The 26,248-nt window shown below is 44.3% G+C and overlaps 1 protein-coding gene across 21 annotated transcripts in view; it reads left to right on the top strand.

Annotated features, from left to right (window-relative positions):
• FBRSL1 (fibrosin like 1) overlaps positions 1–26,248 on the top strand; it is a 505,293-nt gene that overhangs the window by 212,201 nt on the left and 266,844 nt on the right. For 15 of the 21 annotated variants that reach the window (XM_050980714.1, XM_050980699.1, XM_050980715.1 and 12 more), the window contains 2 exons: positions 9,324–9,425; positions 20,216–20,251. The exons of 2 other annotated variants lie outside the window; for them this stretch is intronic. In XM_050980714.1, coding sequence (XP_050836671.1) covers positions 9,324–9,425; positions 20,216–20,251 — 138 coding nt within the window. The remainder of the gene's footprint in view (positions 1–9,323; positions 9,426–20,215; positions 20,252–26,248) is intronic. 4 more of the 21 variants (XM_050980710.1, XM_050980705.1, XM_050980703.1 and 1 more) reach the window with 2 other exon arrangements.

Raw genomic sequence — 26,248 nt, 5'->3', positions numbered from 1 at the left:
TCCCATTCCATACTTGTGCCACAGGTCTGGACTTCGTTCTTGGCAAATGTTGTCTGATCTCTTCCTTTAGCTGTCAGAAGGCTGGGGAATGTCTGTTTTCTTCCCAAGGTTGAGGCTGAGCTGCACTGAATGCTTTGCCTGTCTGACATAATTAGTAATAAGCTTACCTTGCTTTTTGGGGTCTTCTTTTACTAAAATCACTTTTGAAGGTTATCATCACCTTTCACATTGAAATCCAAGTCCTCAGTTTTGAGGAGTAGCATTACCAGAAGAGAACCACTGTAATATACAGAGATCTTTTTCTTGGTGGAATTTCCTAATATATTTTGAAACATCTCCTACAGCTTTGGACAATTTAATATGTATATTAAATCTACGTTTGCTTTGAACATCACAGCTGTTGATATTAGCCTTTAATAGATGGTATCTGTGTGCATAGATGGCAGCAATGTTAAACCTGTCAATTCTGATTGCCTCCTACATGGTGTTTAAAAGCACCGTGTAAGCTCAGCCCAATTTAGTCTGTTGGCTCCAGCTGAACACAGCTCTCTCCTTGCTAAGTGGATGCTTAGTCAATCATCCCCCTGTCCTGCTTGGAGCTACTTCCCTTACAGTGATCCTTTTGCTATGGTCCACTGCACCAGATTGGTAACACTTGATGCATCTGCTCTAAGAGTTCTGAGCTCATCTTCAGTGTATCCATTTCTTTCCCATTACCAAAAAAACCCGTGCCAAATCAATTTTCTATTTGATGCATATTGGATGGCATTTTATAACCGAGAGTCACAGGTCCAAATCATCTTTATGTGAAACTTGAAGCTACAAATCTTATTTTCAAGAGGCACGGAGGCTTTCAGCTCTGAGAGGCTCAGAAGCTTTCAGTTCTCTCATGGGCTGTTTATTGGATGCTACTCTTTGAGACCTGTCACCTCATTATGATCTTCACCACAGGCTCTAGGGTAACTTCTCTGCTGCCTAGAGCTCCTCCTCCTCTGCCTTCAGTGATTTGGTGACTGCAGGGCTGTTTCTCTCACATATTCTCACTCCTCTGACTGCAAATGCTGCTGTGCAGCAACTTTTTCCCCTTCCTGACTGTGTTGTTCCAGAAGTGCTGCCGCCATTGCTGATGGGCCTGGCTTTGGCCAGCAGTGGAGCCAGCTGGCATTGTCTCCCCGGGACATGGGGGAAGCTTCTGGCAGCTTCTCACAGCAGACACCCTGCCACCAAGACTTTGCCACACAAACCCAATCCATGCCCCTCTGCTGCCCTGCCTGGCTCATGCAGCCAGCCCCAAGGGCTCAGAGGTGCCATCTGCGTGCCCAGTTGTGGAAGGCAGTTTGGGTTAAGGTTGGGAATGCTGTTTCCTCCTGGGCTGTCCCAGTCCTGCTCGGGCACACTGCTTGCCTGGCTGTAACCTGAGCAGGTCTAGGCTGACACAGTTTGTCACTGACGTATGTCAAACCCAGATTCTCCCAGCTGTCTGCTGCCATCTGCCAAGTGCGGCTGGGGGCATGCAGAGTGCAGTTTGCTATGCAGGCCTGATGGCAGCTGTAAAATCGAGCAGTTTTGCCTGCTTAAGCACCAGCTTTTTTCCAAAATAAGCATTAGCTCTCTCATGGCAGCGAGGCTCCTGCTCCTGAGAGCGCGGCCGTGCTGGGGAAGTGGGGCCGGCTCTGCTCCGCAGCCGGGGCCACCTGCCAGCCCAGAAGCTGTGAAAAATCACTGCAGCAGTTCCAGAGCTGCAGAAAAGCCAGCCCTGCTGCTCCATTCGTGTGCTGGGCACTGGGTAGAAAGGCTTCTCCAGGCCCCCAGGCGCTGGCCTGCTCTTTCCATGGCACCTCACAGGAGCCATGAGGTCAGACAGAGTTCCTACCCAGGCAGAAGTGGCACCAGGTCTGCAGAAGTGTCTCCCAGAGAGCTGAAGCTGAGCTCACTGCAGGATGTTGTCCTGACTAATCACAGCACCAGGAGTTCTTCCAAAAACTGCAAAGGCAGCTGCCCCGACCAAAGGAGCTTGGGTTTCATTTGCTCTTAGAAAAGGAGGGTGACCCTCATGGCTGGTTGCAAGCATTGAGATGGAAAGTTAGGTTGTTAGTGAGTAGTTAATGTTGCTCATGTCTCTGAGAAATTATCAGTGGCTTTTGAATATTTTGGTTTTTCACTGATAATACTTTTTATTTAGGGGAAGTTGTTGTACTTGACTTGCTTTAGCAGCTGACTCAGTCTAAGCTCAGAAATCTTTTGCTAGCATCAATTCAAGCTCTCTGCATCCCAGGGAGAGGTAAAAACGAACCACTCTGTTACAGACTTCTTGACTGCAACACAGGCTATTGATGTAAATTAGCCAAAAGAAACTGGTAAACCAGGATTAGGGAACCAGTAGTCTGCATAGCAGGTAAATGTGCAAACACTAACCTTGGAAACATCATGGAACTGAGTGACTGTCAAAAAAAAAAGGGCAATTTTCCTTCAGTATCATAACACTGCTGCTGTTTGCTTTAAGAACGGACATGTCCTGTTTAAAATGAGTTATGGCCAAGATAGCCCATCACAGTATCCACAGCAGCACCACCCAATTAGAAAAACTACTCTAATCCAACCTGATGCTACTGTCATTTTTTTTTAAATGAGCCCTACTTCAATCATAAAATACTCAAACCATAACATTGCTTTCTACGCCATATGTCCTTATTTAGAGGGGAGAAAAAATGATTGCACCCTTAATTCAAAGGAAACGTTTCCCTCTGAGCCAGAACTCAATAAAATGTATCAAAAAAAAATTGTGGAAAAGGGCAAGCAAAGAAAATCAAATTGTAGCGTGTGAAACGATTTAAGGAGGGACCTAGGGAATACATAATCTCCAAACTGCCAAGTTAGAGCAAGTATAAAATATACAAACAAGCTTGATATTTTTCCCAGTTGATCTCATTATGAGGTATGCTTGGGATAGATAAATTTTGTTAGAATGCATTAAGGCTGGATTTTCAAGGAAACAAATCAGAAGTAATGTGTTTAGCTGATTCCACCTTGTTTTGATACGTGGGTCTTTTCAGGTTTAAAGAAGTACATTTTTAAAGCCAAATGGTTTGTTTTGTTTCAAATATTAAAACCAGAGGCAACTGGGTGACTTCCTCCCCCCACTTTCTGGAAAACAGACGTTTATAATTTTGGCTGGTCTTTAATCATTGGGGTAGAGCTCTGTGCACTTTTTCACTGCCACTTATTGTTGCCTGCCTAGAATACACTAAGTAAGCCCTGAGTGCAGTCCCTTAACAGACTGTTTCATCCACAAATAGTACTTTTTCCAAGTCTCCAATATATTTTAATTAAATTGTCCATTTGTATTTATTAAGGCAGTTTACTGTCTCCTGCTGCAGAAAGCTGCTACTGCTGATAGTCTACCAGAGAAACATGAGCTTATCTGGGACTTCATAATAAAATGCAAACAAATGTTAGCAAAAAAAGTCCCCCAAAATATTGTTTAAGCATCCTTTTCATCCTTTATTAGGAAGGGGACAGGCCATACGAATATTTTTGATAAGTTTTTGGAACAGTTGGTGTCATCAATTCTTGTAGCCATAGGAAATCATGATCTTTGTTGAATGATGTTTGTTACTTGCAGGAAATTTTTCTTCAACCCTGTAGAAAGAGTTGAAAAAGGGTCCTTTGGCAAAGCTGATGATAAAGTCATTACCTGCTGATGAGATGTAAAGTGATGCTCAGCAGCATTAGTTTAGATAGATGAGCATGATAAGGTTGATTCATCCCTGTCTCTGGTGATCTGAAAGCTTGGACCCAAACTCTGGGACTTGGACGCCTCTCAGCTCTACCCACTTATCTCCAAGTGGCTCCTGCCAAAATAGATTTACCATGAAGTCAGTATCATGGAAATCCAAAGGCTGTGTTTGGTCTGTCCTCTCTCTCAAGACAAATGAAAGTGGATCTTGCAGAGCTTTAAAAAGGAATTAAACTTTCTTCTCAAAGTTAATGTGTTCCTGAAAGGCGGTAACTTGGCTCAGTGCTGTGTGGAGCTCTTTGCCCTTCTGATCTGGAAGGGCAGCTTTGTTTTCATGGACCATTCCTGGCTCCAGAGTGCAGCACAAAGTCAGTGGGTGCCATTCCTGCTGGTGCCTGTCCACTGGCAGAGGTGACAGGATTAGTGGATTAATAGATCCATCTGAGCCACCAGAACAGACATGTCTGAGATTAATACCTTCATTATGTCTCTCCCTGAGGCTTCTGCTTTCTGTCTTTCCTTCAGAACTGTGCAGAGAGAGATTGCTGGGAATTTCTTTTCCCACCCTGTGTGGATGCAAGACCCGTTTTATACAACACAGATACAAACCCAAGCAACAGCAAGGGGTTTAAAATGAGACTGCTGTGACTTTAAGAGCGAGGGGAAAAAAAACTGTTAAGGAAGGAAAATAAAAATCCCACAGCCTGTTGTAGCAGCTGTAGCTTCAGATCGTGTGGAAAATGAAGGCAGATGATTCAATTTGGCCTGTGCCCCGAGTACATTTCCAAATGCTTCTGTGTGTGCGCAAGATAATGAACAAATATATTGAGATGGCACAAGATCAGTCCGAGTCTGCCGCTGCACAGGCCGTGGAGCTCCCAGTAGGAGCACACTAGCTGTGCTGGGTTAATGGGGGTGAGGGTCGGCAAGCCCAGCACCTTTCAGAACAACTTAAGAAAAGAATTTGTCTCCTTTTGCCCCAGGCTCCCCGTGGCACTCAAATGGAGCTTGTGATAAATCGAAGTGTATTTATTAATAATGAGCAGGGGCAGCGTGCCCACGATGTGAAAATAGGTGTGCCAAATAAAAACGTGCTTCCCTCTGACATCGGAAAAGCTTAAGGAAATGGAGAGCAGGCTGATCTATTATGATTAAAAAGTGGGGGCTGAGAGCCAACATAGTGGTAATGAAGAAGCCCTTTTAGGGAAGCAAGGCCCATTCTGCCCATTCATATATTCCCCCACCCCACAGGAAGAAGAAGGGAGGGGGGAGTTGGATGGGAGAGATGGAAAGGCAACAGCCTTCCAGGATAGCAGAGCTGGAGTTATTACTGGGATGAGTTATGATATTTAATCATGCTACATGATGTCCAACAGCGCAAGGTTCATAATTCTTGGCTCCGAGCGTGGCTCGGGACTGTCCATGAGCACCTGCAGGATGCAAATTGATCATGGCCTTACAAACCCTCTGTACCTGCCCTGGTCCTTCCCTGCCTGCAGCCCTGGCCCGCTCCCACCGAGCTGGCAATGGTCTCTTCCACGTTCCCAAACACAGATCTCTCCTTCCTGGGGAAAGCTGACTGCACAGAGCCAGGATTGCCTGCCACCAGCTTTGCTCTGCGGTGTGTGGTGGGTCTGCGGTGTTATTTATCTTGCAGGAGATTGCATTGGTCTGGTTTTTAAACAGCTTTGGGTTTAATTAATGCTTTTGGAGAATTCCCTTCAACAATGAAACAGGCTCTGCTGGAGTAAAACATCAGCACCAACTCAGTGTTTCAGTTCATATGCATAGATATCAATGTCTTGCTGTCTTAGGGTTTGGAAGAGATAAATTAACAAATAGCTTCAGTTGTCCTTGTGTACCTTTTTATTTTCTTCCAGCTTTGCTCTCCTGAACTGACACAGTAGTCAGTCTTTGTCTAAGACAAGATTCCCTCCCACCTCCAGCCCTCAGGACACGAGGCTGAGGAAGACCTTTCCAAGCCCCTCTCTGCAGAGCTTTGGGCATCAGGGTTATTTTAAGACCTTTTGCCTCTCAGATGGCTGCCTTTGAACAGACCTAAGGGCAGCTATCAAACACACTCAGGTTTGCCCCACACACTTCCTCCTGCTGTTCCCCAGGCTCTGATTTGGCTCTGTTACACTGGCTGGGACCCTCCAGTTCCAGTTTGGATTAGTCCTGCCTCAAACAGGGCAAATCCATCCACAGGACTGGTTTTGCCCAAGGACTTGGGTACACTCAGCATCCCCCCGTATGCAGAGGGATGGGGACACACAGTGTGTCTCAAGAGGGTTGGGTTTTAGGTGAGAACAGCCTGTAATGTTGAATGGCATATGTAATTCTGGTTGCTGAAGGCCATTGCCACTGTGTGTAAATACCCTGGACAGTCAATATGGGCTGATCAAATTTTAGATGGGATATTTGGCTCATCCACCTGAGGTGTTGCATTAATGCCTCTGGAAGTCCCTAGCGATGTGTTGTGTGAGAGGAGGTAGAGTGTTTTGCCTGTGGGTTTGGGGAGTTTGTTGGTTGGGTCTGGGCTGAGCTGGAGATGACATCCCAGGCTGGGAGCAGGGCCAGGAGCCCACTTTGCCTCTGGAACAGCAATGACTTTTTCCAAGGGAGAGCAGTACTGGTTTTTATAGTAAAACTCGATCAGAGAACGTGGTCAGGAGGAATTTCTGGAACTCAAGCAAAAACACCCAGAGAAAATCACTAGAAATCAAGCAGCTGAGCCAGTGGCAACTTTGGGAAAGAAGCTTTTGGCCAGTTTGCTAATACCCAGGTCTGCCGAGAGTGCCCCTGAAACCAATGCATCCATTTAGCAGAACGACTTGTCCTCCTCCTTGGGTCCTGCATGTGGCTCATTAGGGTAATTACTGATGAATTAAGGCAGCTTGGCTGAGCGCTGGGGCTGCGGGTGTGCGGGCTCCCCTGCTGGCAGGCAGCAGGTGTAAATGAACAAGATCTGTCAAAAAGGCTGATGACCCTCTTAATTCACAGCAGCAAACTGGGGACAGAGGTAGTGCAGCAAGTTTAATAATTGATATTTACTTGGAAAGGTTAATGGCAGCAGTGATGCTTCTAATTTGCTTGCCTGTGCAAGACCTTGTCAGGTCAAATTGTCTCAATTTGTTACTGTGTGTGTAGGTGTAGTTTTCCTTTAATGAAATTTGGAGAAAAGAAACAGGTGGTATTTGGAGCTGACTGTAACTCAAGAAAAGCAGCAAAAGGATCCAGTCTGGTAACAGGTTGAGTGAGTCTGTGCTAACTTTAAACAGCTGGCAGTTTAGTCCTTTTGAATTAATTCTAGCAACCATTTGCACTTGGGAAGGTGAAAGGATTTGGAGTGGCATAATTTATTTTTCCTTTAATTTGCAGCTGTCTAGGAGTTGTTTAGGTCAGAAGTGTAATAATTTTGACAGCCTTTGATGTGTTCCTAGGTGGGAGGGAGAAAGTTGTGGATCAGAAATCAGAAAGCTGCAGAATTCAATGGGCATTTCTGTACTGTATTAGGGAAATTGTAATTCTGCCCTGTAATGGTTAAGTGGTTCCTATTTCAGGGTGAAACAAAGCACCTGCTGTGTCTGGAAGGATTAAAATTGGCAGGTCAGATACTTTACATCCAAGAGTTTCAGAACTGATGACTCGAAACCAGTGGAGTTGGGTTTTGAGTAAGTGCAGAAAGATGACAGAAGAAAGCTGGAGTGCCAGTGTTATGAAAGGCTGTAATTAATGGAGTATTACCATTTGTCTTATTGGCTTGGCATCAATCCTAGGCAAGATAATGGCATAGCTGAAGTAGTAATTGCTTAATAAAGACCTCAAAAAGAATAAAATAAGCCAATGACAATCATTTAATGTATTTAGGAAAAAAAGTCTCACCAAATTTACTTAATTATATGTGGAATTTAAAATGTGATGGCTTATGGCCAATATTGATGAAGTATAGTTAGATTTCTCTTTTCGATGTTGTTGACCTAGTTATTAAGGAAACAGACAATATGGATTGAACATCATGAACTTCAAGTGGATTATTTCTTGCCTTGATACACAGTGTGGATAGTTGCAAATGCAAGCTCCCTGTTGTTGGGAATGCCTCTAGCAGATCCCAGCCGGGATTACTTCTCATTGCTGTGCTGTGCTTTTGAACATTTTGACATAGGAGCAAAGATGAAATACTGGTCTTGATGAAAGTTTTCAGGTGGGCAACATGTTTGAAAGGTGGTGGACAAGGAGTGAGACAGGGCAGTGCACTGAGAATGGTGGTTGTATGATGAGGTGGCCATGAAAAAATTTTGATTTCTATCAGTTAGATGTGTTGAAAAGTCTTATCCTGCAGAAGAAAGTGTGTTGGTGAGGTGTAAGGTGGCAGAAAGGCATGCAGAGCAAGGACAGTCAGAAATCTAATGAGCATGATATTTTCTTTCTATTTCTTTTCCTTTTACTTCTGCTACCCATGCCCATACAGGGCTGTGCACTCTGGGTGAGAGCTGGAGCTCATTCTCCACATAGTACCCTGAACATTTCATTGAAGTTTTGACAGACTGTGGGGCACTTAGCTGGCAGCACTGTCAAACATCCATGAGTGCAGTGATCAGTGCTCCCAGCACTCAGATTGCTGTGCCCACACAGTGACAGCATGTCCAGTGTGCCCAATGCCACAGGGGCAGGGCTGCAAGGGTTACATCAGCACCAGGAGCAAACCCTGCTGGCTGCCAGCACCACCATGGAACAGAACAGCAAGAAACAAAGGGATTTTATTGCCATTAAAAATACCAATTTGTACAAGCCGACATTTTAAATAGTGTAATTTAAATGGAACCAAACTGATATGAATAGAACCTATTAATAAATTAAACACTTCTTTCCACCCAATATTTCACGAGGGAATTAGCAGAATAATTTGTTAGTAAATGAGCCCAGGAATGAAGCTGTGAATGACATCTATCCTAGCCCTCTCCTCCCCCTGTAACACTCTTTGCAGATGTAAGAGGAAGGTTGCTGTGATTTCAAACATTGGCTCTCTCACTTCTGTCCAAACACAAGCACGACTTCAGGTGAAGGCAGTGGGATGATTTAGCAGTCAAAGCACCAGCCTTGCCTGCAAGAGTTAATCCTGATGTGCTCCAAATTCTGTGTAGTATCTCAAGCAAGTTGTTTCAGCCAGTGTCCCTCAGTGGCCATCATGACCTCTCAGTGGCCCCAGGGCACATCTCTGGGCTGGGAGCGATGGCCTGGGTGGGTCAGGCAGCCCCAGCAGTGTCCCAGCTGAGGAGTGCTGGGAGCAGAGTGAAGGGGGTCTGTCTGTCTGTCTGTCTGTTTGTCCACTCCCCCCTCGTGTCAGACACAACCTCGCCTGCTTCCAGGAGTGCCAAAAGCACCTTCCCTGCCATGCTGGTGAAAAGGAGTGTGGACACAGGTGGTCAAGCACAACTGCAGAGGAGCCCCCTGCATTCCATCCCTCCCACGGTGCCGTGGGCGTAGGAGTGAAACATTGACTGAACTGCCGTCGGCAACCTCGGGAACAGGTGGCAGAGCAGTGCTTGAAAATCTCCTTTTTCCCCCCTCCTTCTTCTCCCTCTAGATGAAGGTCCCTACAAGCAGAAGTGGCAGAAATAGCGAGGAAGACAGCATCAGGGAGGCCACAAGCTCTCAGCGGAGCAGCTCAAGGGACCGTCTCAGTGATGTAAGTACCGTTCAGGAGAAAGCATCGCTTCATTGCAGCAATTCCCGCTGCTGACATGGCTTTTCATAAATCTTGCTGAACAAATGTTGGCATCCAGAGGTCACTGTGTAATAACTTTTTTTTATGTCATGATTGAGTGTTACGGCATAAGTGGTTGAGCTGCCTTGCAAACACTATAATCATGGTGCAAATAATATGATAAGCGAAAGATCAGAGATGGGAAAACAAAATGGAATTGTTATTCCTTGGGGAAAAATGGCTTGATGGTTTGTTTTGTGTTTTTTGAAGAAGTTGTGTTAAAAAGCTTTTTACAGCATCCTTGGGTTTAACTGCTGCACGTAATCAAGTAGTTTGGGTGCAAAGTTAGTTCATCTAATTTTATGCTTCCTGCTGCCAAGATATGAGAGGGTTTTGGGGGAAGGCTGTCTTTCTCTCAGGAAATTCGATGGTACATTGAGTGAAATGTTATGATAAAACAAAAGCAAATGGTGCCTTAGTGTGTAAACACACAAATGGGCTTTTGAGTCACCAAGAAATCAATGGCAGTGCTGGGATAATTTTATACGAAGGCTTTTTGTGTAAGCAATTAGCATTTCGCCTTCATTAAAACATGATTTTTTACTAATTAGGACCTTTCCCGTTAGGAGAGATTTAAATGAAGAACAATAATCAAACGCTGGCACGAGCATGTCTGAAATATTAAATTTGCCATTTCAATGGCAAGCCACAGAAATCCCAGAGCGAGTGGTTTTCATGTTGAGTTCTATTAATGTAAAATATGCTTCATAACTAAAACCTGTCACAGAAAACGGCTCACACCAGCTAAATTCAATTGGACAGTTAATTTAGCTTTAAAATTGAAAACACTACCTCCGCTTCAGGATGCAAAAGGAAGAGGGGGGGAAAGCCTTTGATAAGTGTAATGTATTTGCTATTAAGGCTTTCAGAGCCCGTTCTACAGGAGGAAAAGGGAGAAAAAGGGGAAAAAAATGGCTCCCACAAATGTGTTTAAAAGCTGAAAGTATTTATTAAAAATGTCAGCAGAAAAGTGCTTTTGGCAGATTAAAGCGGGATTCAGCTTGACAGCTCTGACAGGGAAATGTGACGGGGGAAAATTCTCTCTACATGTTTGGAGTGTGAATGGGGCGCTGTAAACAGCCGACGCAGTGGGAGGAAGAGAAAAATAACATGTCCTGTGATCTGCTTCCAGCACTGCCAGCCCACGCACCGCCCTGGGGCCAGGCAGCCAGGGGGGCCCCGGGACAAACCCCCTTGCTGTGGGACATCTTGGGCTGTGTTACAGTCAGGAATGGTGGTGATTTTGTGTACACGTAAAATATCCCATATCCGCATCGATGGGATTCTCTGCTTCCCCTCCTCTCAGCCACTCCTGATGGGAATGTGAGCAGGAGAGCCTGGGAGCTGCACTGTAGCTGTAGAGTGGGGCTGCAGGAAAGGAATAACATATTCCAGCTTGGCCATTAGCTTAGGTCAAAGCGTTAAGTGGTCTTGGAGACTTCTCTTGTTAAGCTGATGCACTTCCAGTATTTCTCCCCCTTTCCCTTTGCCCCCAAAGTTGCTGGCTGAGCCTGTAGGAATTGACTCCGAGTGCCTAATTCCTGCAAAATCTTCAAAGCCTGTTCAGCAGCTAGTGAAATTCAGTGGGAAATAGGCACTCTGTTCTTTTTTAGTCAGAGGAGACGATTGGGCAGTGCCTGGAGGCCGGGGCACACTTCAGAGCTTTGCTGAAGCTGCTCTCGTGACCTGGCGACCCATGGCAAATGAGAATTTTTCAAATTAGTAATTAAACAGTTTGAAAAGTAAGGTTCATGAATCACAGAATGCTCTTTGTTCGTTATTTGATGAGTGCAATTTAGCTTTAATTACATATAACACTGCCTCACGTCCTGGTACATGTTCTGTAGCCTATTTAGCAACTGCCTCAAAGTCTTAGGAAGTCCCAGAGGTGCAATCGGATGGTTTTCCCCATTTCTGTGCAAAGGGATGAGGAAGCAGACTGGTTCTCTCACTGTAGAGAGGGAGCAGGGACAGGGAGAGGAGACAACAACATTCTGCTGAGTGTTGATTCCTGCAGGATTTTCTGTCTAGCATGCTTGGTCCCTGTTGGCTCTGGAACTGTGTGTCCCAGCACACAGTTTAAACAGCTCCTTACATGTCCTCAGGATCAGGAGCACAGGGCAGTCAGGATGTCCAGGGAAGGCAGGGATGGTGTTTCCTCAAGGTTGGTGGTTACAGAGGCTCCAGCACCTGGCAGTGTCCCTGCAGATAAATGCTGTGCAGCAGGAGGCACCTGGGCTGTTTCTCACTCTCCTGCTGCTCCTTGGTGAATTTGGCCTTCAGGACTCTCTGTGCTGCCTTTCCCCACTAAGGGGGGTGAACAATGGAGTGCATGAGGCAGGAGATGACAGGTCTGGCTGCTGCAGGGTAGCACACAGCAGGTATGGTGGGGAATGTGCCTATCAAAGTGTCAGCTCTAGTGGTGCCATCTCAGGAGCATGAGATCCTCCCTCCAGCTTCACTGGTCCCCATTTCAGAGGTGCTTTCTGAACAGCTTAGCCCCTCTGTGCCATTTGTTTCTTGAGGTGACTTGTTCAGTGGGATGCCAGCAAGTTGTTCTTTATTTACATTAATGCATGTCATTAGTCTCTAATGGACCATGAAGTCAAGAGGTGGCCTGGTCTGTCGTGAAATAATTGCACTCTAAAGAAAACTGAGGCAAATGATTGATTATATTGTGCACACACACAGCCATTGGTTCATCCACTATGAAACCCAGAGCGTTTTGCTCCTTCCTTGCCACAAGTGAAAATTCTGTGGGGAGAGAATGATACAATTTCATGGTGAGACAGTAATTGTCTGGCTTGTATAGTAAATCTTTCCAGACATTACACCGAGTGCCATTTATTATGGGTCACTGGGGGGAAAAAATGCTTATTATGATTTAGTGAAATCATCTCTGGCTGCAGAGGTTTGATTTGTTGAGGCTGGGCTCTTCTTTGGGATGATGAAACTTCAGAGCAGAAAAACAGTGAAGTTTTAGCTCAGGTTTTGTGTTGCAGAGAGGAGATGGGAATGTGCCACTTTCTTATGTTCCCAGTGTTGGTGTAAAATTCCCTTAAAAACTACTACAGAGCTAACATCCTTTTTACACATGTACTCTCAGGTCTTCTACAACCAAAACAGTCAACAGCCTTTCTCCAAAATGGGATTTTCCTCTGCTGCCTTTCAGTGTGAGGTAATTGGAAGTTGCCAGAGAATTAAGAGCCAGATAAGCCATATTACTATTTTGTTGTGTTGACCCAAGTAAAAGTGGAAAGCTTGGGCATTTTGTTTTGGTTTTCCCCATGTTCCATAATTGTCCTAATCTTTTCTGATGTCCTGAACAGTCCAAAAATCCACACAGAGCCTTGTATAATGGCTTGAAAAAAGGGTTTTTATCTTTTTCTTGACCCATCAGCTTAAGAACTGCCTGCTTTTTAATGGATTTTCTCCCTCACTAAATTGAATGGATCGTCCCTCATTATCATTTAAATAGAAGCCTCACTCCCTGTGAACATGGAAAATTTGAATGTGGTAGTAGAGCTGTGATAATTTGAAATATTCGGAAGGTGGGGGCAAGGAGGGGGAACAGGCGGCAGAGTGCAGAATTGCTGAATGTAATTGTCATGGATTCTCAATTTTGTTGCCACAAGATGGGAAAATAGACTAATAATTGTCTTCCAACCCTAGTAGAATAGTTGCCCTAGTTAGCTGAAGCTAACACTCTAATTGTCATGGGGGCACAGAGATGAATGAGGATGTATGCAGGGCACAGCCAGGGCTAAATTGAGTGATATACTAAGGCAAAGAGCAAATTGGCAATTATTGGCCCAGCTGAAAAGGTTGGCAGGTGTGCTGCTTTCTCAGGAGCCCTTAGGGGGAAATTGGAAATATAAAATATCGACCATAAATACTCGCTGATTAGGAAATATGTTGCAAGAGGTGCTGGCCACTTAAGAGTCAAAACTCTCCTTTTCAAGGGATTGGCTTCAGCTGTGCATAAAACCAGCAAGCACTGCTACTAAGTTGTTGAGAGCCTTTTCCTCTCATCCCCCAGGCTATCTTTTCTAATTTTTCATCATCCTATCCTCATATGTTTGTTTGTTTTTCTTTAAACATAATAAACGAAAAGCAGTCTTTTAGGAAATGCAAAGATTTTTCTCCCTCTAAATGTTCTTTGATAAGTGTTTAGCATATTGTATAGGTTAGATATAAAATTCTCTCTCTGACAGATGAATACAAAATAACTTCTGTGATTTATAGTTCAGGCAGTTCACTGTGATCTGCTTTTCTTTGTGTGCCATCACAGGCATTGTCTCCCCCTTCTTTCCTACTTCCCGTACCATGCTTCCCCTCCTGGGGCGCAGGGATTAGAGCAGCAGCAGGGTACAAAGCTGGAGGTCCCTCCTGTGTGCCTCAGGCTGAAGTACCTTGCCAGAAGCACAATCAGATGAGCCTCTGAACCTCTGAAGTGAGAACTGAACCACAATCACACCACATCTCCACATTTATCCACACTGTAAACTTTGGTGCATGTGGGATGTCTGCTCTTGGCTCCAGCACGGTGGCAGTGGGACCTCAGAGCCATGGTCAGGGGTGTCACAGAGCACATTGAAGGAGTTTTTGGAAGGCCTGGGGTAGTAATGTGTGGGCTGCAAACTCTTTGTGGCATGTGCTGTCCATTGTTCCCCATGTGTGACACTCTGGAATCTGATCTGCAGTTTGAAGAGTGGAGTAAGACCATCCTAGTAAAAAAGAGTAGCAACAGGATAGTTTTAAGACCCCTTCCACAAACCATGACTCTTGGGAAACTGGTTTGAATATACCTGGAAGGATCATGAAACCTTGCACATCCCATTCTTCTGGAGGCAAAAATTCCCATCCCTTCAGCATGCTGTCTGCTTTTCTCTGCATCCCAAAAAACCCTAAATGCTTGCATGGAAACAACTTCAGCAGAAATTAAGTTCTAATGATTGGCACAAAGTTTCAGTGAGGTATAGTTAGGACAGAAGAAAGTCTGGAGGAGTTTTGTGAAGCTGGCAGAGGTGATGGTTTGAACGGGAGCAGCACTCCTGTAGGTTCTGTGCATTTCTGTGAGGTCTTTTCCTGTTGTTCCTGGCTAACTGCACTCAGTTTGTTTATTCCTGGTCAGTGGGCATCTTTCCTTCTGCTGTCTGCAGCCATCAGCTGTAGGAATGAAAGTGTCTTGTGTGGAAGCTGTTCTGTAGCTTACCAAGCCAGTTACAGATGTTCAGACCTTGTGTAGTTTGCTATCTAACCAGACTGGTTTTGCAGTGTTTCTCAGCATCACACTCTCTGTTTATCCAGCAGAATCAAGTCAGTGAATTCAAGAAGGAACACATTCAGGCATTGCAGGACATGCAGATTGTCCATCACAAGTTGTGGTTATCTTGTCAGGTCCAGCTTCTAATCTGGAACATCAGATGCACTGGTGACCTTTGCCATGTCAGGTGAACTCATTGTATCAGCAGGCAGGAGTGTGGCTGTGGAAATTAATGGCATTAAGGGTCTCTGTGTTAAGGTCTGGCATATCTCCTGCCCTTGGCTCTTTTTGCCCTCCTCTCCACTTACCCTTCTCATTCCAAGATATTTGAGTTTTATAAGGGATTTGCTTAGGAAGGAAATATGAGACTTCCCCAGTACTCTAAGCTGAACCCATATTCTGTTGTTGAATGCTCTATAAATGACCAAGGGGAGGGTAAACATGCAATTCCTGGTGTCTCTGCCCTCTCTGACTGTGGAACTGGGAGAGTGGAAGGTGGGTACAGCTGAGGTGAGTGTCATCCTGCAATGCTGTAAAGCAGAATTCAAAATCAGATCTCTCTGTACACACTGCTGATTTCCTCTGCTGAGTGCTAACCAAGCAAATCAGGCTTTTGCAGCACTGGGCCATATGATAAGTTTGGGCCTGTGATTTGGTACTAAGTAGGAGCTGGGAATTCTGCCTCAGTTCCCTCCTCTGCTGGGGGCTCCTCAGGTGCCACTGGGCACATTTGAGTCTTTCCCTGTCTCAGTTTCAACACTTACACAAGGATGGCATTAACAGCAGTGGTTGGAGGCTGTTTTTGGGGACTGCCCTGTGGCACATGGGAATAGCTGTTGGCTGAAAACAGCCATTTCAACAGCTGACTTGGAGGTACTTGATACACTCTTGGCTTCAGCCAATGAAATGGCACATGTCATAAAAGCAGGAATGAACTCTTGACATTTCTGGAATATGTTAATTTGTGTCCTTTAGCCAAAGAGGATGGAAGGGAGCACTACAAACGACCTAGTTTTGTGGTTGTGCTGCCATCACCTGCTTTTAACTAATCCCCTTGTAGTAAGGTTTTATGTCAAGGACACAAAAGATCCGACTTGAAACCTGCCTGACCCATTGAGAGTAGGGAATTGGCTTGAGGTGCCCTTTTACCTTGATTATTACTGGATTTTAAAGCCCTTCCTGCTGTCTTTCGAGTTCAATAAGTAGCCCAATAGCTTTAAGAAACTGAACAGAGGGTGTCTTAATTTCTTTTGCATCATGAGAGCAGTGGAAAGCCATGCTTTTATTTATATAAGGGAAATAACTTTTTCTGTCAATTTAATAGACAATCTTGGAAAACCTGGTGCAGGTTATTGGTGAGATTTTCTCATTATTTTCTTTTCTAAATTGCAGTTGCCATTTTTATCACAAAGAAAGAAAGAAATCTTTTAAATACAGTTGTAGATAGCAGTGTAACTCAAGCTCTCAAGGACATCAGTGGGGGGGGGTAGTAGAGTCTTTCAGCAGTAAGATTTTGCCTTTGCTTCCAGAAAGGTGTATTTTTTTTATATCCACTGTAATTAACACAAGAGCTATCCCAGGGTAGAAATAATTCACTCTGTGACATAACTGAAATGTCTTGTCTGTGCTGTCTGGTTTTGTTTTTAACCTTGGGCTTAAAAGGAACCAAAAATCTTTAGTTGTAAAAGAGCACATCATCTGCAAAATATTATAAGCCATTTATCTTTATGCACAAATGCCACCTAGCAGTGCAGCTCCACTTCTGCATCATTAAATGCACAGACCATACTCATTTTGCCCCTAACTAATAACAGTCTCCCTAGGAAGGCTGGGTATTCCAGACAGGCCTGGAAGAGGCAAAAGCTGGTGCTCAGCAGGCAGAGAGGCTGCTGCCCTCCCTGAGGCTCTGCTCAGGGGTGCTGTGCAGCAGGAGCAGAGGTCTGGGATTCAGGGTCTGGCTGGGTGGGGTCAGAGTCCTGGCTCTGAGCTGTGGGTTTGTCAGCCCTTTTCCTGCCTGCCATGGTTTCTCCAGGTAGTGTTTGAGGGCCAGAGCTGAGCCTTCTTGGGTGCCTGCATTGCAGCTGGTTTGGGTTTGTCTCAGGTGAGCCAGAGGTCCCAGGCAGGTGCTGTGCTGGTGGGAGCAGCACCAACAGGAATGTGGCTGGCTGGGCACCACGGGCACCATTGTCCCCTGCTGCTTGAGGCCCTTCTGACAAGGAGAAAATTGACCCAAGCAGCAAATAGCCTCTTTGGAGAGTGAGAGTTGTCTGACAGCCCTCCATGTAAGTGCTCCTGTCCTTGTAGGTAAGAGCCTGGGTAAGTTGTTCCAGCTGAAGGCTTGCCCCAGTAATTACTCCTGCCAGACAAGCCCTCATTCACTGTGAAAGGAGGTTTCTTCAGCATTGGGTAGATGCCAAGTTAAACTTCCACTAAGATTTCTTATATTTGCAGCCACAATTGATTACTTTTCTCATTATTTGATCTTGATATAGAGACATACAGACTGAGCTGTGTTTGCATTAACCCCCAAAGATTTTTTTTCTTTAGGAACATCCATCATAGTTGCATGCAAACTGTTCTGCTCTAGCACTCGTAGCTGATACTAGCTGGGTTTTTTTTCAGAATTGCTACATGTGACAATTGGTATGGATCTGCCTAAAGAGCTGCAGTGTTCCCAGCTAACCAAAAAAGCAATAGTGGTTTGTTAGATGTGCAGAAAAATGCATGCAAACAGCCCTGAAGAGTGTGGGGCATGGTTGTGCATGAACCTTATTGTTGGCAAAGATTTTACAAGTTGATTCCAAAGTATTCACCAGTTACTAATTTTATATATACAAGAAAAATTCTGAGGGAGGGGAAAAACCCCACCCTTTTTCACCACTGATTTTTCAGGAAATTTGATGTTAAAACTTGTAAGGGAGAAGAGGCTCTTGGATGTGAAAAATACCAGAGTCAATTGCCATTCAGTTTTCATTATTTCTGATGTAACACTTTACCCGGCAACTGTTTTTATTGTTTTCTACTCAGTGGTTTTAAATCAGTGGTCTGCAGATTCCTGGGGTTCTTGGGCAGCTTGGGATGCCTGAAAGTTGTCTTAAGAAAAGCAGATCTGTTGTTAGTGTGCTTGAATTTGTCCAAGGGTCTGCTCCATCCCAGGAAAACATTTTGCGTGTGCACAAAGCTCAAAGATGGAAAATAACTGTGAGAGTGAAAATGCTCTGAGGCCGTTTCCCTAGAGAGAAGCTTGTAATGAAACCTCTTGTTTCTGTTTTTGGTTATTATTTCCAATTTGTTAGACCTTGTCATTCTTGGTTAAATCTCAGTTGATGGAGGGCTGGAGTGAGAACTGCCACCCTTTTTCCTTTCCTCCTCCTGCCTTTCTAAGCAGGTAATTTGCCTCCTCGTCATTTCTGTGTTTACTTTAGGTGAACTGCCTGGTCAAGCTCTCCAGTGTGTTGGAACACATAATTGTGTTCAGCTGTTTGACATACTTACGTGGATAGCAGGATATTCTTATTAACCTTTTTCTATACAAGGCAGAATTCCATGAGTACTTTGGGATATAGAGTATGTAGAGAGAGGGATAAGTTTGTCATAGTTTCTCAAAAATAGAGGTAAATGCCACTGCCCTTCATTTCACTGGTCTGTAGCTTTATTTCTGGGTAGTTTATATTTAGGAGGTTTATAAGTAAATCCCAACTTGTTTTTGTAATGTTTGAAGGCAGTGGCCAAATCTGTGTTCAGAATGCAGAAGGTGGGAATTCAGATGCTGTTATCAGTGTCCTGCTGCCTCAGGCTCCCCTGTGGAAGCTGTCCCTTTCCTGCAGCACAGAGGTCTCTGGAGCTACAGCAGGACAGAGGTGCAGGTGTAGCATGCCAGGGGTGGGGACTGGAACCCAGTCACTTCCTGGCTGCAGACTTGTGTGTAAGAGCTGGGTCACATCTTTCCTTCTGTCTGGCACCCTTGTTGCTGTGCCAGCTGGTGAGAGGGTTAACAAGGAGTCCTCCTCGCACACCCACATAATTGTAGGACTTTGCTCTTGTCTCTTCTTGGCTTTGGGAGCTTTCCTCCATGGGCACTTGGCTGGAGAATTGCCTGTCTGGTGTCAGAGGCAGGTGCAAGCCAGTGGCACAGAGCTTGCATGGGCAGAGCAACAAGACAATTGTGTCTTCCATTGAGAGCAGGAGTCTGGAAAAGGTTTCCTCTGTATATCTAGGTATCCTCTGATCAAAAGGCTTTCAAACTGCTAGTACTAAGGGACTGTTATCTTGCTGGTGAAAAATTACAAGTATTTGCAATCAGTTTGCATCAATCTCTTTGGGGTATTGTGCTGTGCTGATTTAGTAACTTGATAACTTCTGGCACTGCTGCAAAAAGACAAAATAATCCTCACCATCAGCCTGTAACAATTTGGTATTTTTGGTACCCACTAGAACATCAGTCTTAGAAACAGGACTGCTAAGACTCCCTGGATCTTGTTTAATAAAATCACGTAGTGAGGGCATCATGATTATAAATCACACTTGGAAATTGGCCTGCAGAGTACTTGCTGGGTTATGTGGTGTCGTGTGTTGCTGGCTCCTTTTTAATTTCCGAAAAGAAGGCATATAGCAGCAGCTGGAGCTAGAGGTGGAATTCATTTAGCTGCTTGGAGAAAGCCACTGCCAGCAAAAACCCAGCAGCTCGACAGTCTTTGGTCGTAGAGAGAGGAAAGGGATCCAAGTGACTGGAGCTGGTGTAATGAGAAGGAAAAGAACCAAATGATTTGGCAGCATGTGAAAGAGGTAAGGATGTGGTAGAGAAAGGAGCAGGAGGAGCTGAAATGAAGAGCAGGAGTAAACAATGTAATTTAACTTATTCAAAAGGGACAGAGTGCTTATTAAAGCTCTGAGAGATGATAAATTAGTGCTTTGCTGCTATTGTTATTTCAGATAGAGTTGTCATATGGTAATGCTGCAGCAGTGAAGGCTGGAGGCTCACAGATTCATGGAGGGGAATGGAAAGTGGGATATTTGGTTACATGATTGAGAGTTGGAGTCGATGAGGCAAAATGTGCCAGCCTGGTTCTGGAGAGCATCCTTACATGTGCGTGCTGTTCCCAGGAAGGCGCCGTCACGTCCTGAAGAGGGCTGGTTCAAAGTGTGTGTCCTGCTGCTGTGAAGACCTGTCCCACGCTGAGAGCTTTTACCTTGGTCAGGAGGAGCTGTTGAAGCCCTGCTCTGGCTTATGAAACCCTGCCTGAAATAGCCCCAGAGCCCTCACCTGGAAGTGCTCTCTGCCTGTTACTCCTGTGGCAGCACACAGAGTATCAGGAGATCGTTTGAGGTTGTGGAGTTTTCCCCTAAGGAATACTGGGCTGGGGGAGGGAATAGCAAAATGATTCTTATCTTACATTACACAGAATCTCTTGCATTACTTACTGTGGCATATTGTTTCCTCCCACAGAGTTCTGCTCAATCGCTTTCAGGAAGAGGCTACTCCGTAAGTCATTTTACAGCTAATTCTTTCACTTCTGTTGATGTTGATTGCAGAGGTTTACACTACCTATTGCACAGCCACTGACATGGAAGAAATGCAGAACAGAAACAGGGTGAGAGCACAGGGCTGTCATGCACCTGGCAGGGGGACAGCCCTGACATGTGGGAGTACATTAAGAGCCTGGGGGCTTCTTAATTTAATATTATACTTATAGGGAGGGGTTTTTTGGTCAGTTGATGGTGCATTGCAGCTAGATAGTCACCTCTGGAGAATTACAAGACCTGAGTGGAGAGAGTTTTCAACACCAGCAGGAGATGCTTCCCTCCCCTCCTCCCTCCCCCATACACATTTTCATTTGTGTATTAAATACAAGAATCAAATACACAGTTACTCTCATTTTACACAGAATTGCAGCCCTCACCATTGTGAACAACAAGAAAGTCAATATTCTCTTATTTACAAGCCTGTGAGTTACAAAACAAGCTCACTTGTTTTCAGGGGAGGGTGTTGCTGATGTTTCCTTACAGGAGTGCCACAATGTTCAAGGGTGGTGTTACAGGGTCAGGACACGTCTGCCTGTGTATGCAATGTACCAGACATGTTTAATTGTCCTTGTCTGTTCATATGTACCTTATTTGTGTGTGCAATAATGACATTTCTTCATATAGAGGTGGATTAATTTGTTTGCTTTGGGTGCATTTTCTGCTCAGCTGTCCAAAAAGGCAGGCACAGACATGACTGAGTAATACAGAAATAGGAGAGGGTGTGAGAGGCTTAGCAAAGTCAACATGAAAATTCCTGGAATCACATTATATCTGACTCTCAAAACAAATGTATGGTGGGGAGATATGATACCCTGGTTGTTCAGACAGTAAGTCATGCAGAGTGGAAAGGTTCTAGATGAAGGTATATGCAAATCTGAACATGGATGTCAGTCCAGCAAGCAACTCCTGCCTACAGTGACTGACAGTAATTGCTGTTTTCACAACCTCTGCCATGACAAAGTTTTGCCTTCTAGGTGAGTGGTCCCAAAGTGTTTCACACCAAGAGCTAAAGCTGCTCATTCTCTATAGAACCAGAACAGGGGTGGATCTTATGTACTTCAGGAAGTTGATGTGGAGGCCTGGAACACATTTCTTTTTACTATAATCACCAGAATTATTTACTTTCGATAATTCATGTTGGAAGTTTAGGATGATGGAACTTGCTGAGCTTCTACCCAGTGCACAAAGAGAAAAAATTGCCAGGCAGTGCAGAATTTATGGTCCAGTTTCATAGCAACACTGTCCCCTGCTATCCTGCATATTATCAGAAATTCATAATACAAGATTAAGTACATTTTCATCATAAAACCATTACAAAATAACAAATGACTTGAAAAGTCTCACAGTTTTAATGAAATAATGTCTCAAATTTTTAGACAGTAGTTACATGTTTACTAAGTATCCTCCAGTATTCCAGGTGAGTATCATTGCTTAATTCATTGAGGGATGAGGAATGTTTGCTCTAGGACCCATTAAGTGCTGCTTTCCATACACTTGGAGAATCAGATTCACCTAAGCTTCTAAAAGCAGATGCTTTATCTTCTGTTTGTCTGTAAAATACCATGCATGCCCATGGCACCACATAAATAATAATGAATCATCTTCACAGATTTTATGACTGAGGGCCTGGTTTGGGAACTAAGCAATTTCCCAGTGGCTATAACATAGGTTGCAAAATCGTAATGGAAAAAGGCCAAAGAATTCTTCTCAGAGTCTCAAGACCAATAAATCATAGGACTGTTTTCTTCCATTGCTGGCTATTCAGAAATTTACTTTTGTTTCTTAGAGAAATGATTTTGAGAAAATTACTAGCTCCTTCTCTGTGCATGTGTGGGGACAAGGTTCTCTTATTTTGCCAAGCCATAACTTCTCAAGGGAGGTAGGAGCTTTCTGCATGCCAGGGCAGTATTTTGAAACCATGAGTAGTGGGAAATGGCATTGCTTTTCTTTATGGATTGTCTTTTTCCCTGTTAAACTGCCTTCTATCCCACCATGTGCCAGCTCTTGAGGCAGGCTGTTCCCCCAAGACTCTGATGCTGCTCTGATTTGATTTAGCAGAAGTCAGAGACTGCCACTTCCATTGGCCCAAGCTCCCATGGGAAGCTGATTCTTGCAGGTGGGACAGAGATGTTCAAACCACCAGATCCAGACAACTGTCCCCACAGCAGGACTTGTCCACAGCATCTATAACAGTTCTCATTTTCTCAGGAAAGCAGCTGTCTGTGAAACATTAAGTCACTGTTTTGGCTCTGCCCCTGTTTACATGGGACAGGTTGTTCCCCAGACATGGTGAAAGCAGTGGCAGCAGGAGGAATGCTGGAGACACTGCTGTGCTGGGTGTTCCTCCTGATAGCTGTGCTATGGCTTCTGTTGTGGAAGACTTGTGGAATGATGATCTGTATCGTTACTTGGTGAAGTTCTTGTACTGGGTTCCATCGGCAGCTGTTTAAATACCACAGACTATTTTGTGCGTGCTCAATTTTAATTACCTCGTTCTGAATCCTCACTCTTCTCCATTCACTTGCGTCAGCTGTCCTTGCAGAGATGTTTGATTTCAGAAACATTTGTAGAAAATGCACATTTTAAGGAAATGAGCATTTGCCAAGAGAGAACTTAAAACCTACAGTAGAAATCTTGAATGAAAAATCCCAGTCCAAGGTTTGGCTCATCCAGCTGAGCCGTCAGTCAGTCAGAGCAGGCTCATTGGTGAAAAACCTTAGCAAATACCTCATCCATAAAGTGCAGACACTGCAGTTAGAGGCAGGAAGAAAACTAAATGCAAGTGTCTAAATAACTAACTCCTGAGGGTTGGATATTCCAGCAACTTCCTCGACTTCAGGCTTCCCATGGAACTTTAGGTACCTCAATAAGGAGCATGCTTGCAATAGCTGTGAAAATTTGGTTTCATTGAAATTACATCTGGTGAACTCCAGTTGCACCTAGATTTAATTTGAACCTCAAAACCAGCAGTAACAGTGACCTGGCACATAGTTTCAGAGTCTCCTGTACATACCAGGACAACATCTCTTAAAACACTATTTCCCAAAATTAATTTTCAAATGGCATTTACTTTTACTGGGATAGGATGAGACATTTCTGTGTCTGTACTGCTGCTGCAAGCTCTCTCTCTCCTCAGCAGCATGTGTTTCATATCCTTATCTCACTAAATGTATACTTCCTCTGTGCTGAGAAATGGAACACAAGTTTGTTTATGGAGGTTAATATCTCATTCCCTCAATGACTTGATGGTTACATTTGTGTGATAAACTAGTCCAGCCATTTGTCACATTTCCTGCATGCACAAATGAGATTAGTGATCTTAGTCAGAGAGCTCTGTCTGTCTTCTGAGCAGACAAAACAGATTCTCTTTTTGGTTACAGGATGAGAGGCCTGTCTACCTGAAAATGCACTGATTTGTTAAAAAGTACACAGAGAATCAGAGTTAGAACTAACTGAGGTTTCTATATATCACTGATTCATATCCACCCTGTGGATGTTTGTCAAGTTTTTTTTTTGGTAGTCAACTCAGAACCAAACATAGTTATAAAGTAGTTACAATGAATATAAGATAATACATACAGTTTGTTATTAATGGCTAAAAAGTTGCAGTTGTTTATAAGGTTGAGTACACTGTAGAGACAAACCCAGGCTGCAGCTGAATTTGACTCAGTTTTGTAGAAAGGATGGAAAGGGATAGAGCTGAGGAATATGTGGTAGCTTAAAAAAATAAACAAAAAACCTCTTCCAATAAATTATGTAGTTTATTTATAGAGCATCTGTGCAGCTGTTCATCTTCTGAACTGGAAGGGGCTAAAATATGGGAGTGAATGAAAGAATAAACTTGAAAGCATATGGCAAATGGATAGCCAGTGAGCCAACCTGTCTGAGTGTGCCTTGGAACAAAAGTACAAGAGGATGAGACATCTTTGTTTGGTTTTATTTGTTCTTGAAAGGGTTTTTTTTTTTTTAATAAAAACAGTAACATACACTTGGCTACAGCAGCAGCTGATTTTTATTCTGAGCTTCTGTAAAATATCAAAGTCTTTGTAGCCTAGTCAAATCCCTGGCAGCTGATCAAATTCTGTTGATTTTACATCTTCCTTGTTGAGCGCAGGAAACCAGTGTCTCAGATAACTCAGGCTGGAGCTCGTGGATAGAGAGAAATGTGCAGAACACCATAAGGCTTGCAGAGACTCTTGGGTCATCCAGAGTCAGCTCAGTGCTATCTGCAACCTTCATTCCTCCTGCTTGATGATGTAGCATGAGAAGAGTTATCTCATCCCCCGGGTGAAGCTGAACCTGAGGTGACTCAGGCAAGTGCTGGGTGGGCTCTGAGCACCCTGAGCCCACTGCACTGTCTGCCTGGACCCCAGTCTGCCCCTTCCTGGCTGTTCTCTCAAATGATCTTGTTCATTTTTGGAACTGGCTTTCCAGCCAGTTTGGACCATGCAGGACTCCTCTCCAGTGCTGTGTTGCTGTATAGTGAGGCTGTTGCCCAAAAGAGCTGCCCACAGCCACCCTGCCCCATCAGATCTCTTTGGCTTGTGCCCATGAGTGCACTTGCTGGGACAGCCAGTTCTGAGCTGCACCCCCCTGGTTTGCAGCACAGAGATAGTGCCCACCTCAGAAGGAGGGAGGACAGGTACAAATAGCTGCAAAGTGCTGGAAAATCATCAGCAGAGGAACTGTTGACTCTGCAGGTTTATATCCCCTGTAAAGCTCTTTTCATGGCCTCTCTCAGCTTTGTGCCAGCTCAGTGCAGGTCTGTGAAACCCTGAAGCAGATGGTGCCTGCTAAGGAGGCTGCTCTCAGGCCAGAAATCCTTGGTGTGAGCATGGGCAGGTTTGTGCCTTGGGTGCCGTGGTTACAGGGGCTCACTGAAGATCTCACCAGCAGCATTCCCCAGTCCACTCTGTGCTTCCAGGATGTTCTTGTGTTGTTAGGTTGGAACCAAATTATCACTTGGAAAAGTACCTTCAACAGCATCTTCTCTGTACAGACCTTGAGTCAGTACTGCTTCCCACATGGATCCCAGGGATGATTGTATACCTTGACATCTTTGAGATGGCCATGGAGAAGGAGATTTCCTGAGAAGGATAAATTTCTACATGAAGATTAAAAAATTATTGCAATGAAGCATGTCATACTTCTGTTTGGGAATTCCTGAGTGTGCTTCCCTCATGGCATGGAAGCACGCTCGGTGACCAGAGGCACATTGGAATTGTGACAAACAGGGTTTTTCCACCTGCTGCTCTGTCACACACTAATGAAAAATATCTTCTGTAGGTGGGTAACATTTCTTGGCTGGGCTGGAAAATTCATTGTATTTTAGGGCCTCTGATAAATTAGCATTTTTCTATGCCAAAAATCAATATGGGAAACAGGGCTCTTGTTATGACTCTAAAACTCCCTGAGCTGAAGCCAAAGGTAAATGATAAAACTGAATTTAATATATATTTCCTACAATAGTGTGCCTGTGGGCTGGCAATGTGAGCAAGACTTTCTAGACAGGATTTGTGAATAAAGAGTATTAATTCCAAAATAAGTATCAATCTCCTTTTGCCATGATGCCAAGCATAAGACAGGACTCTAATTGTCTTTTTCTTCTGGACAAGAAAAAGAATGGCAGATAGGTCCCCTTCAGGTGGAACAATACTCTGTCTTCTTTGAAGACAGAGAAAAGAAAAAGGGACTATAAAAAAGTGATGTGGCTTGCAAGTGCAATGACAGCACAAAGGATTTTGAGAGAAAAATAATATGGAATAGAAGCATTAAGTATTTTGAAAGATGTTTTCCCTGTAAGATACCAGGAGTTTTAGAGAGCCAGGAATAAAATGGTGGGTATCAGTCCAAAGCATTTAACTTCTGCTGGTTTTCTTTTCCCATGTTCCTAAAGAGCCTCACTTCACAAAAACTATCCCCATGCTTGAATTCACCTGGACAGGCTGAGGTCACT

The sequence above is a fragment of the Serinus canaria genome, chromosome 15, assembly GCF_022539315.1.
Source record: "Serinus canaria isolate serCan28SL12 chromosome 15, serCan2020, whole genome shotgun sequence".
Lineage (NCBI taxonomy): Eukaryota > Metazoa > Chordata > Aves > Passeriformes > Fringillidae > Serinus > Serinus canaria.
Note: the sequence above shows the minus strand (reverse complement) of the source record. Positions and strands in the feature narration are given on the sequence as shown.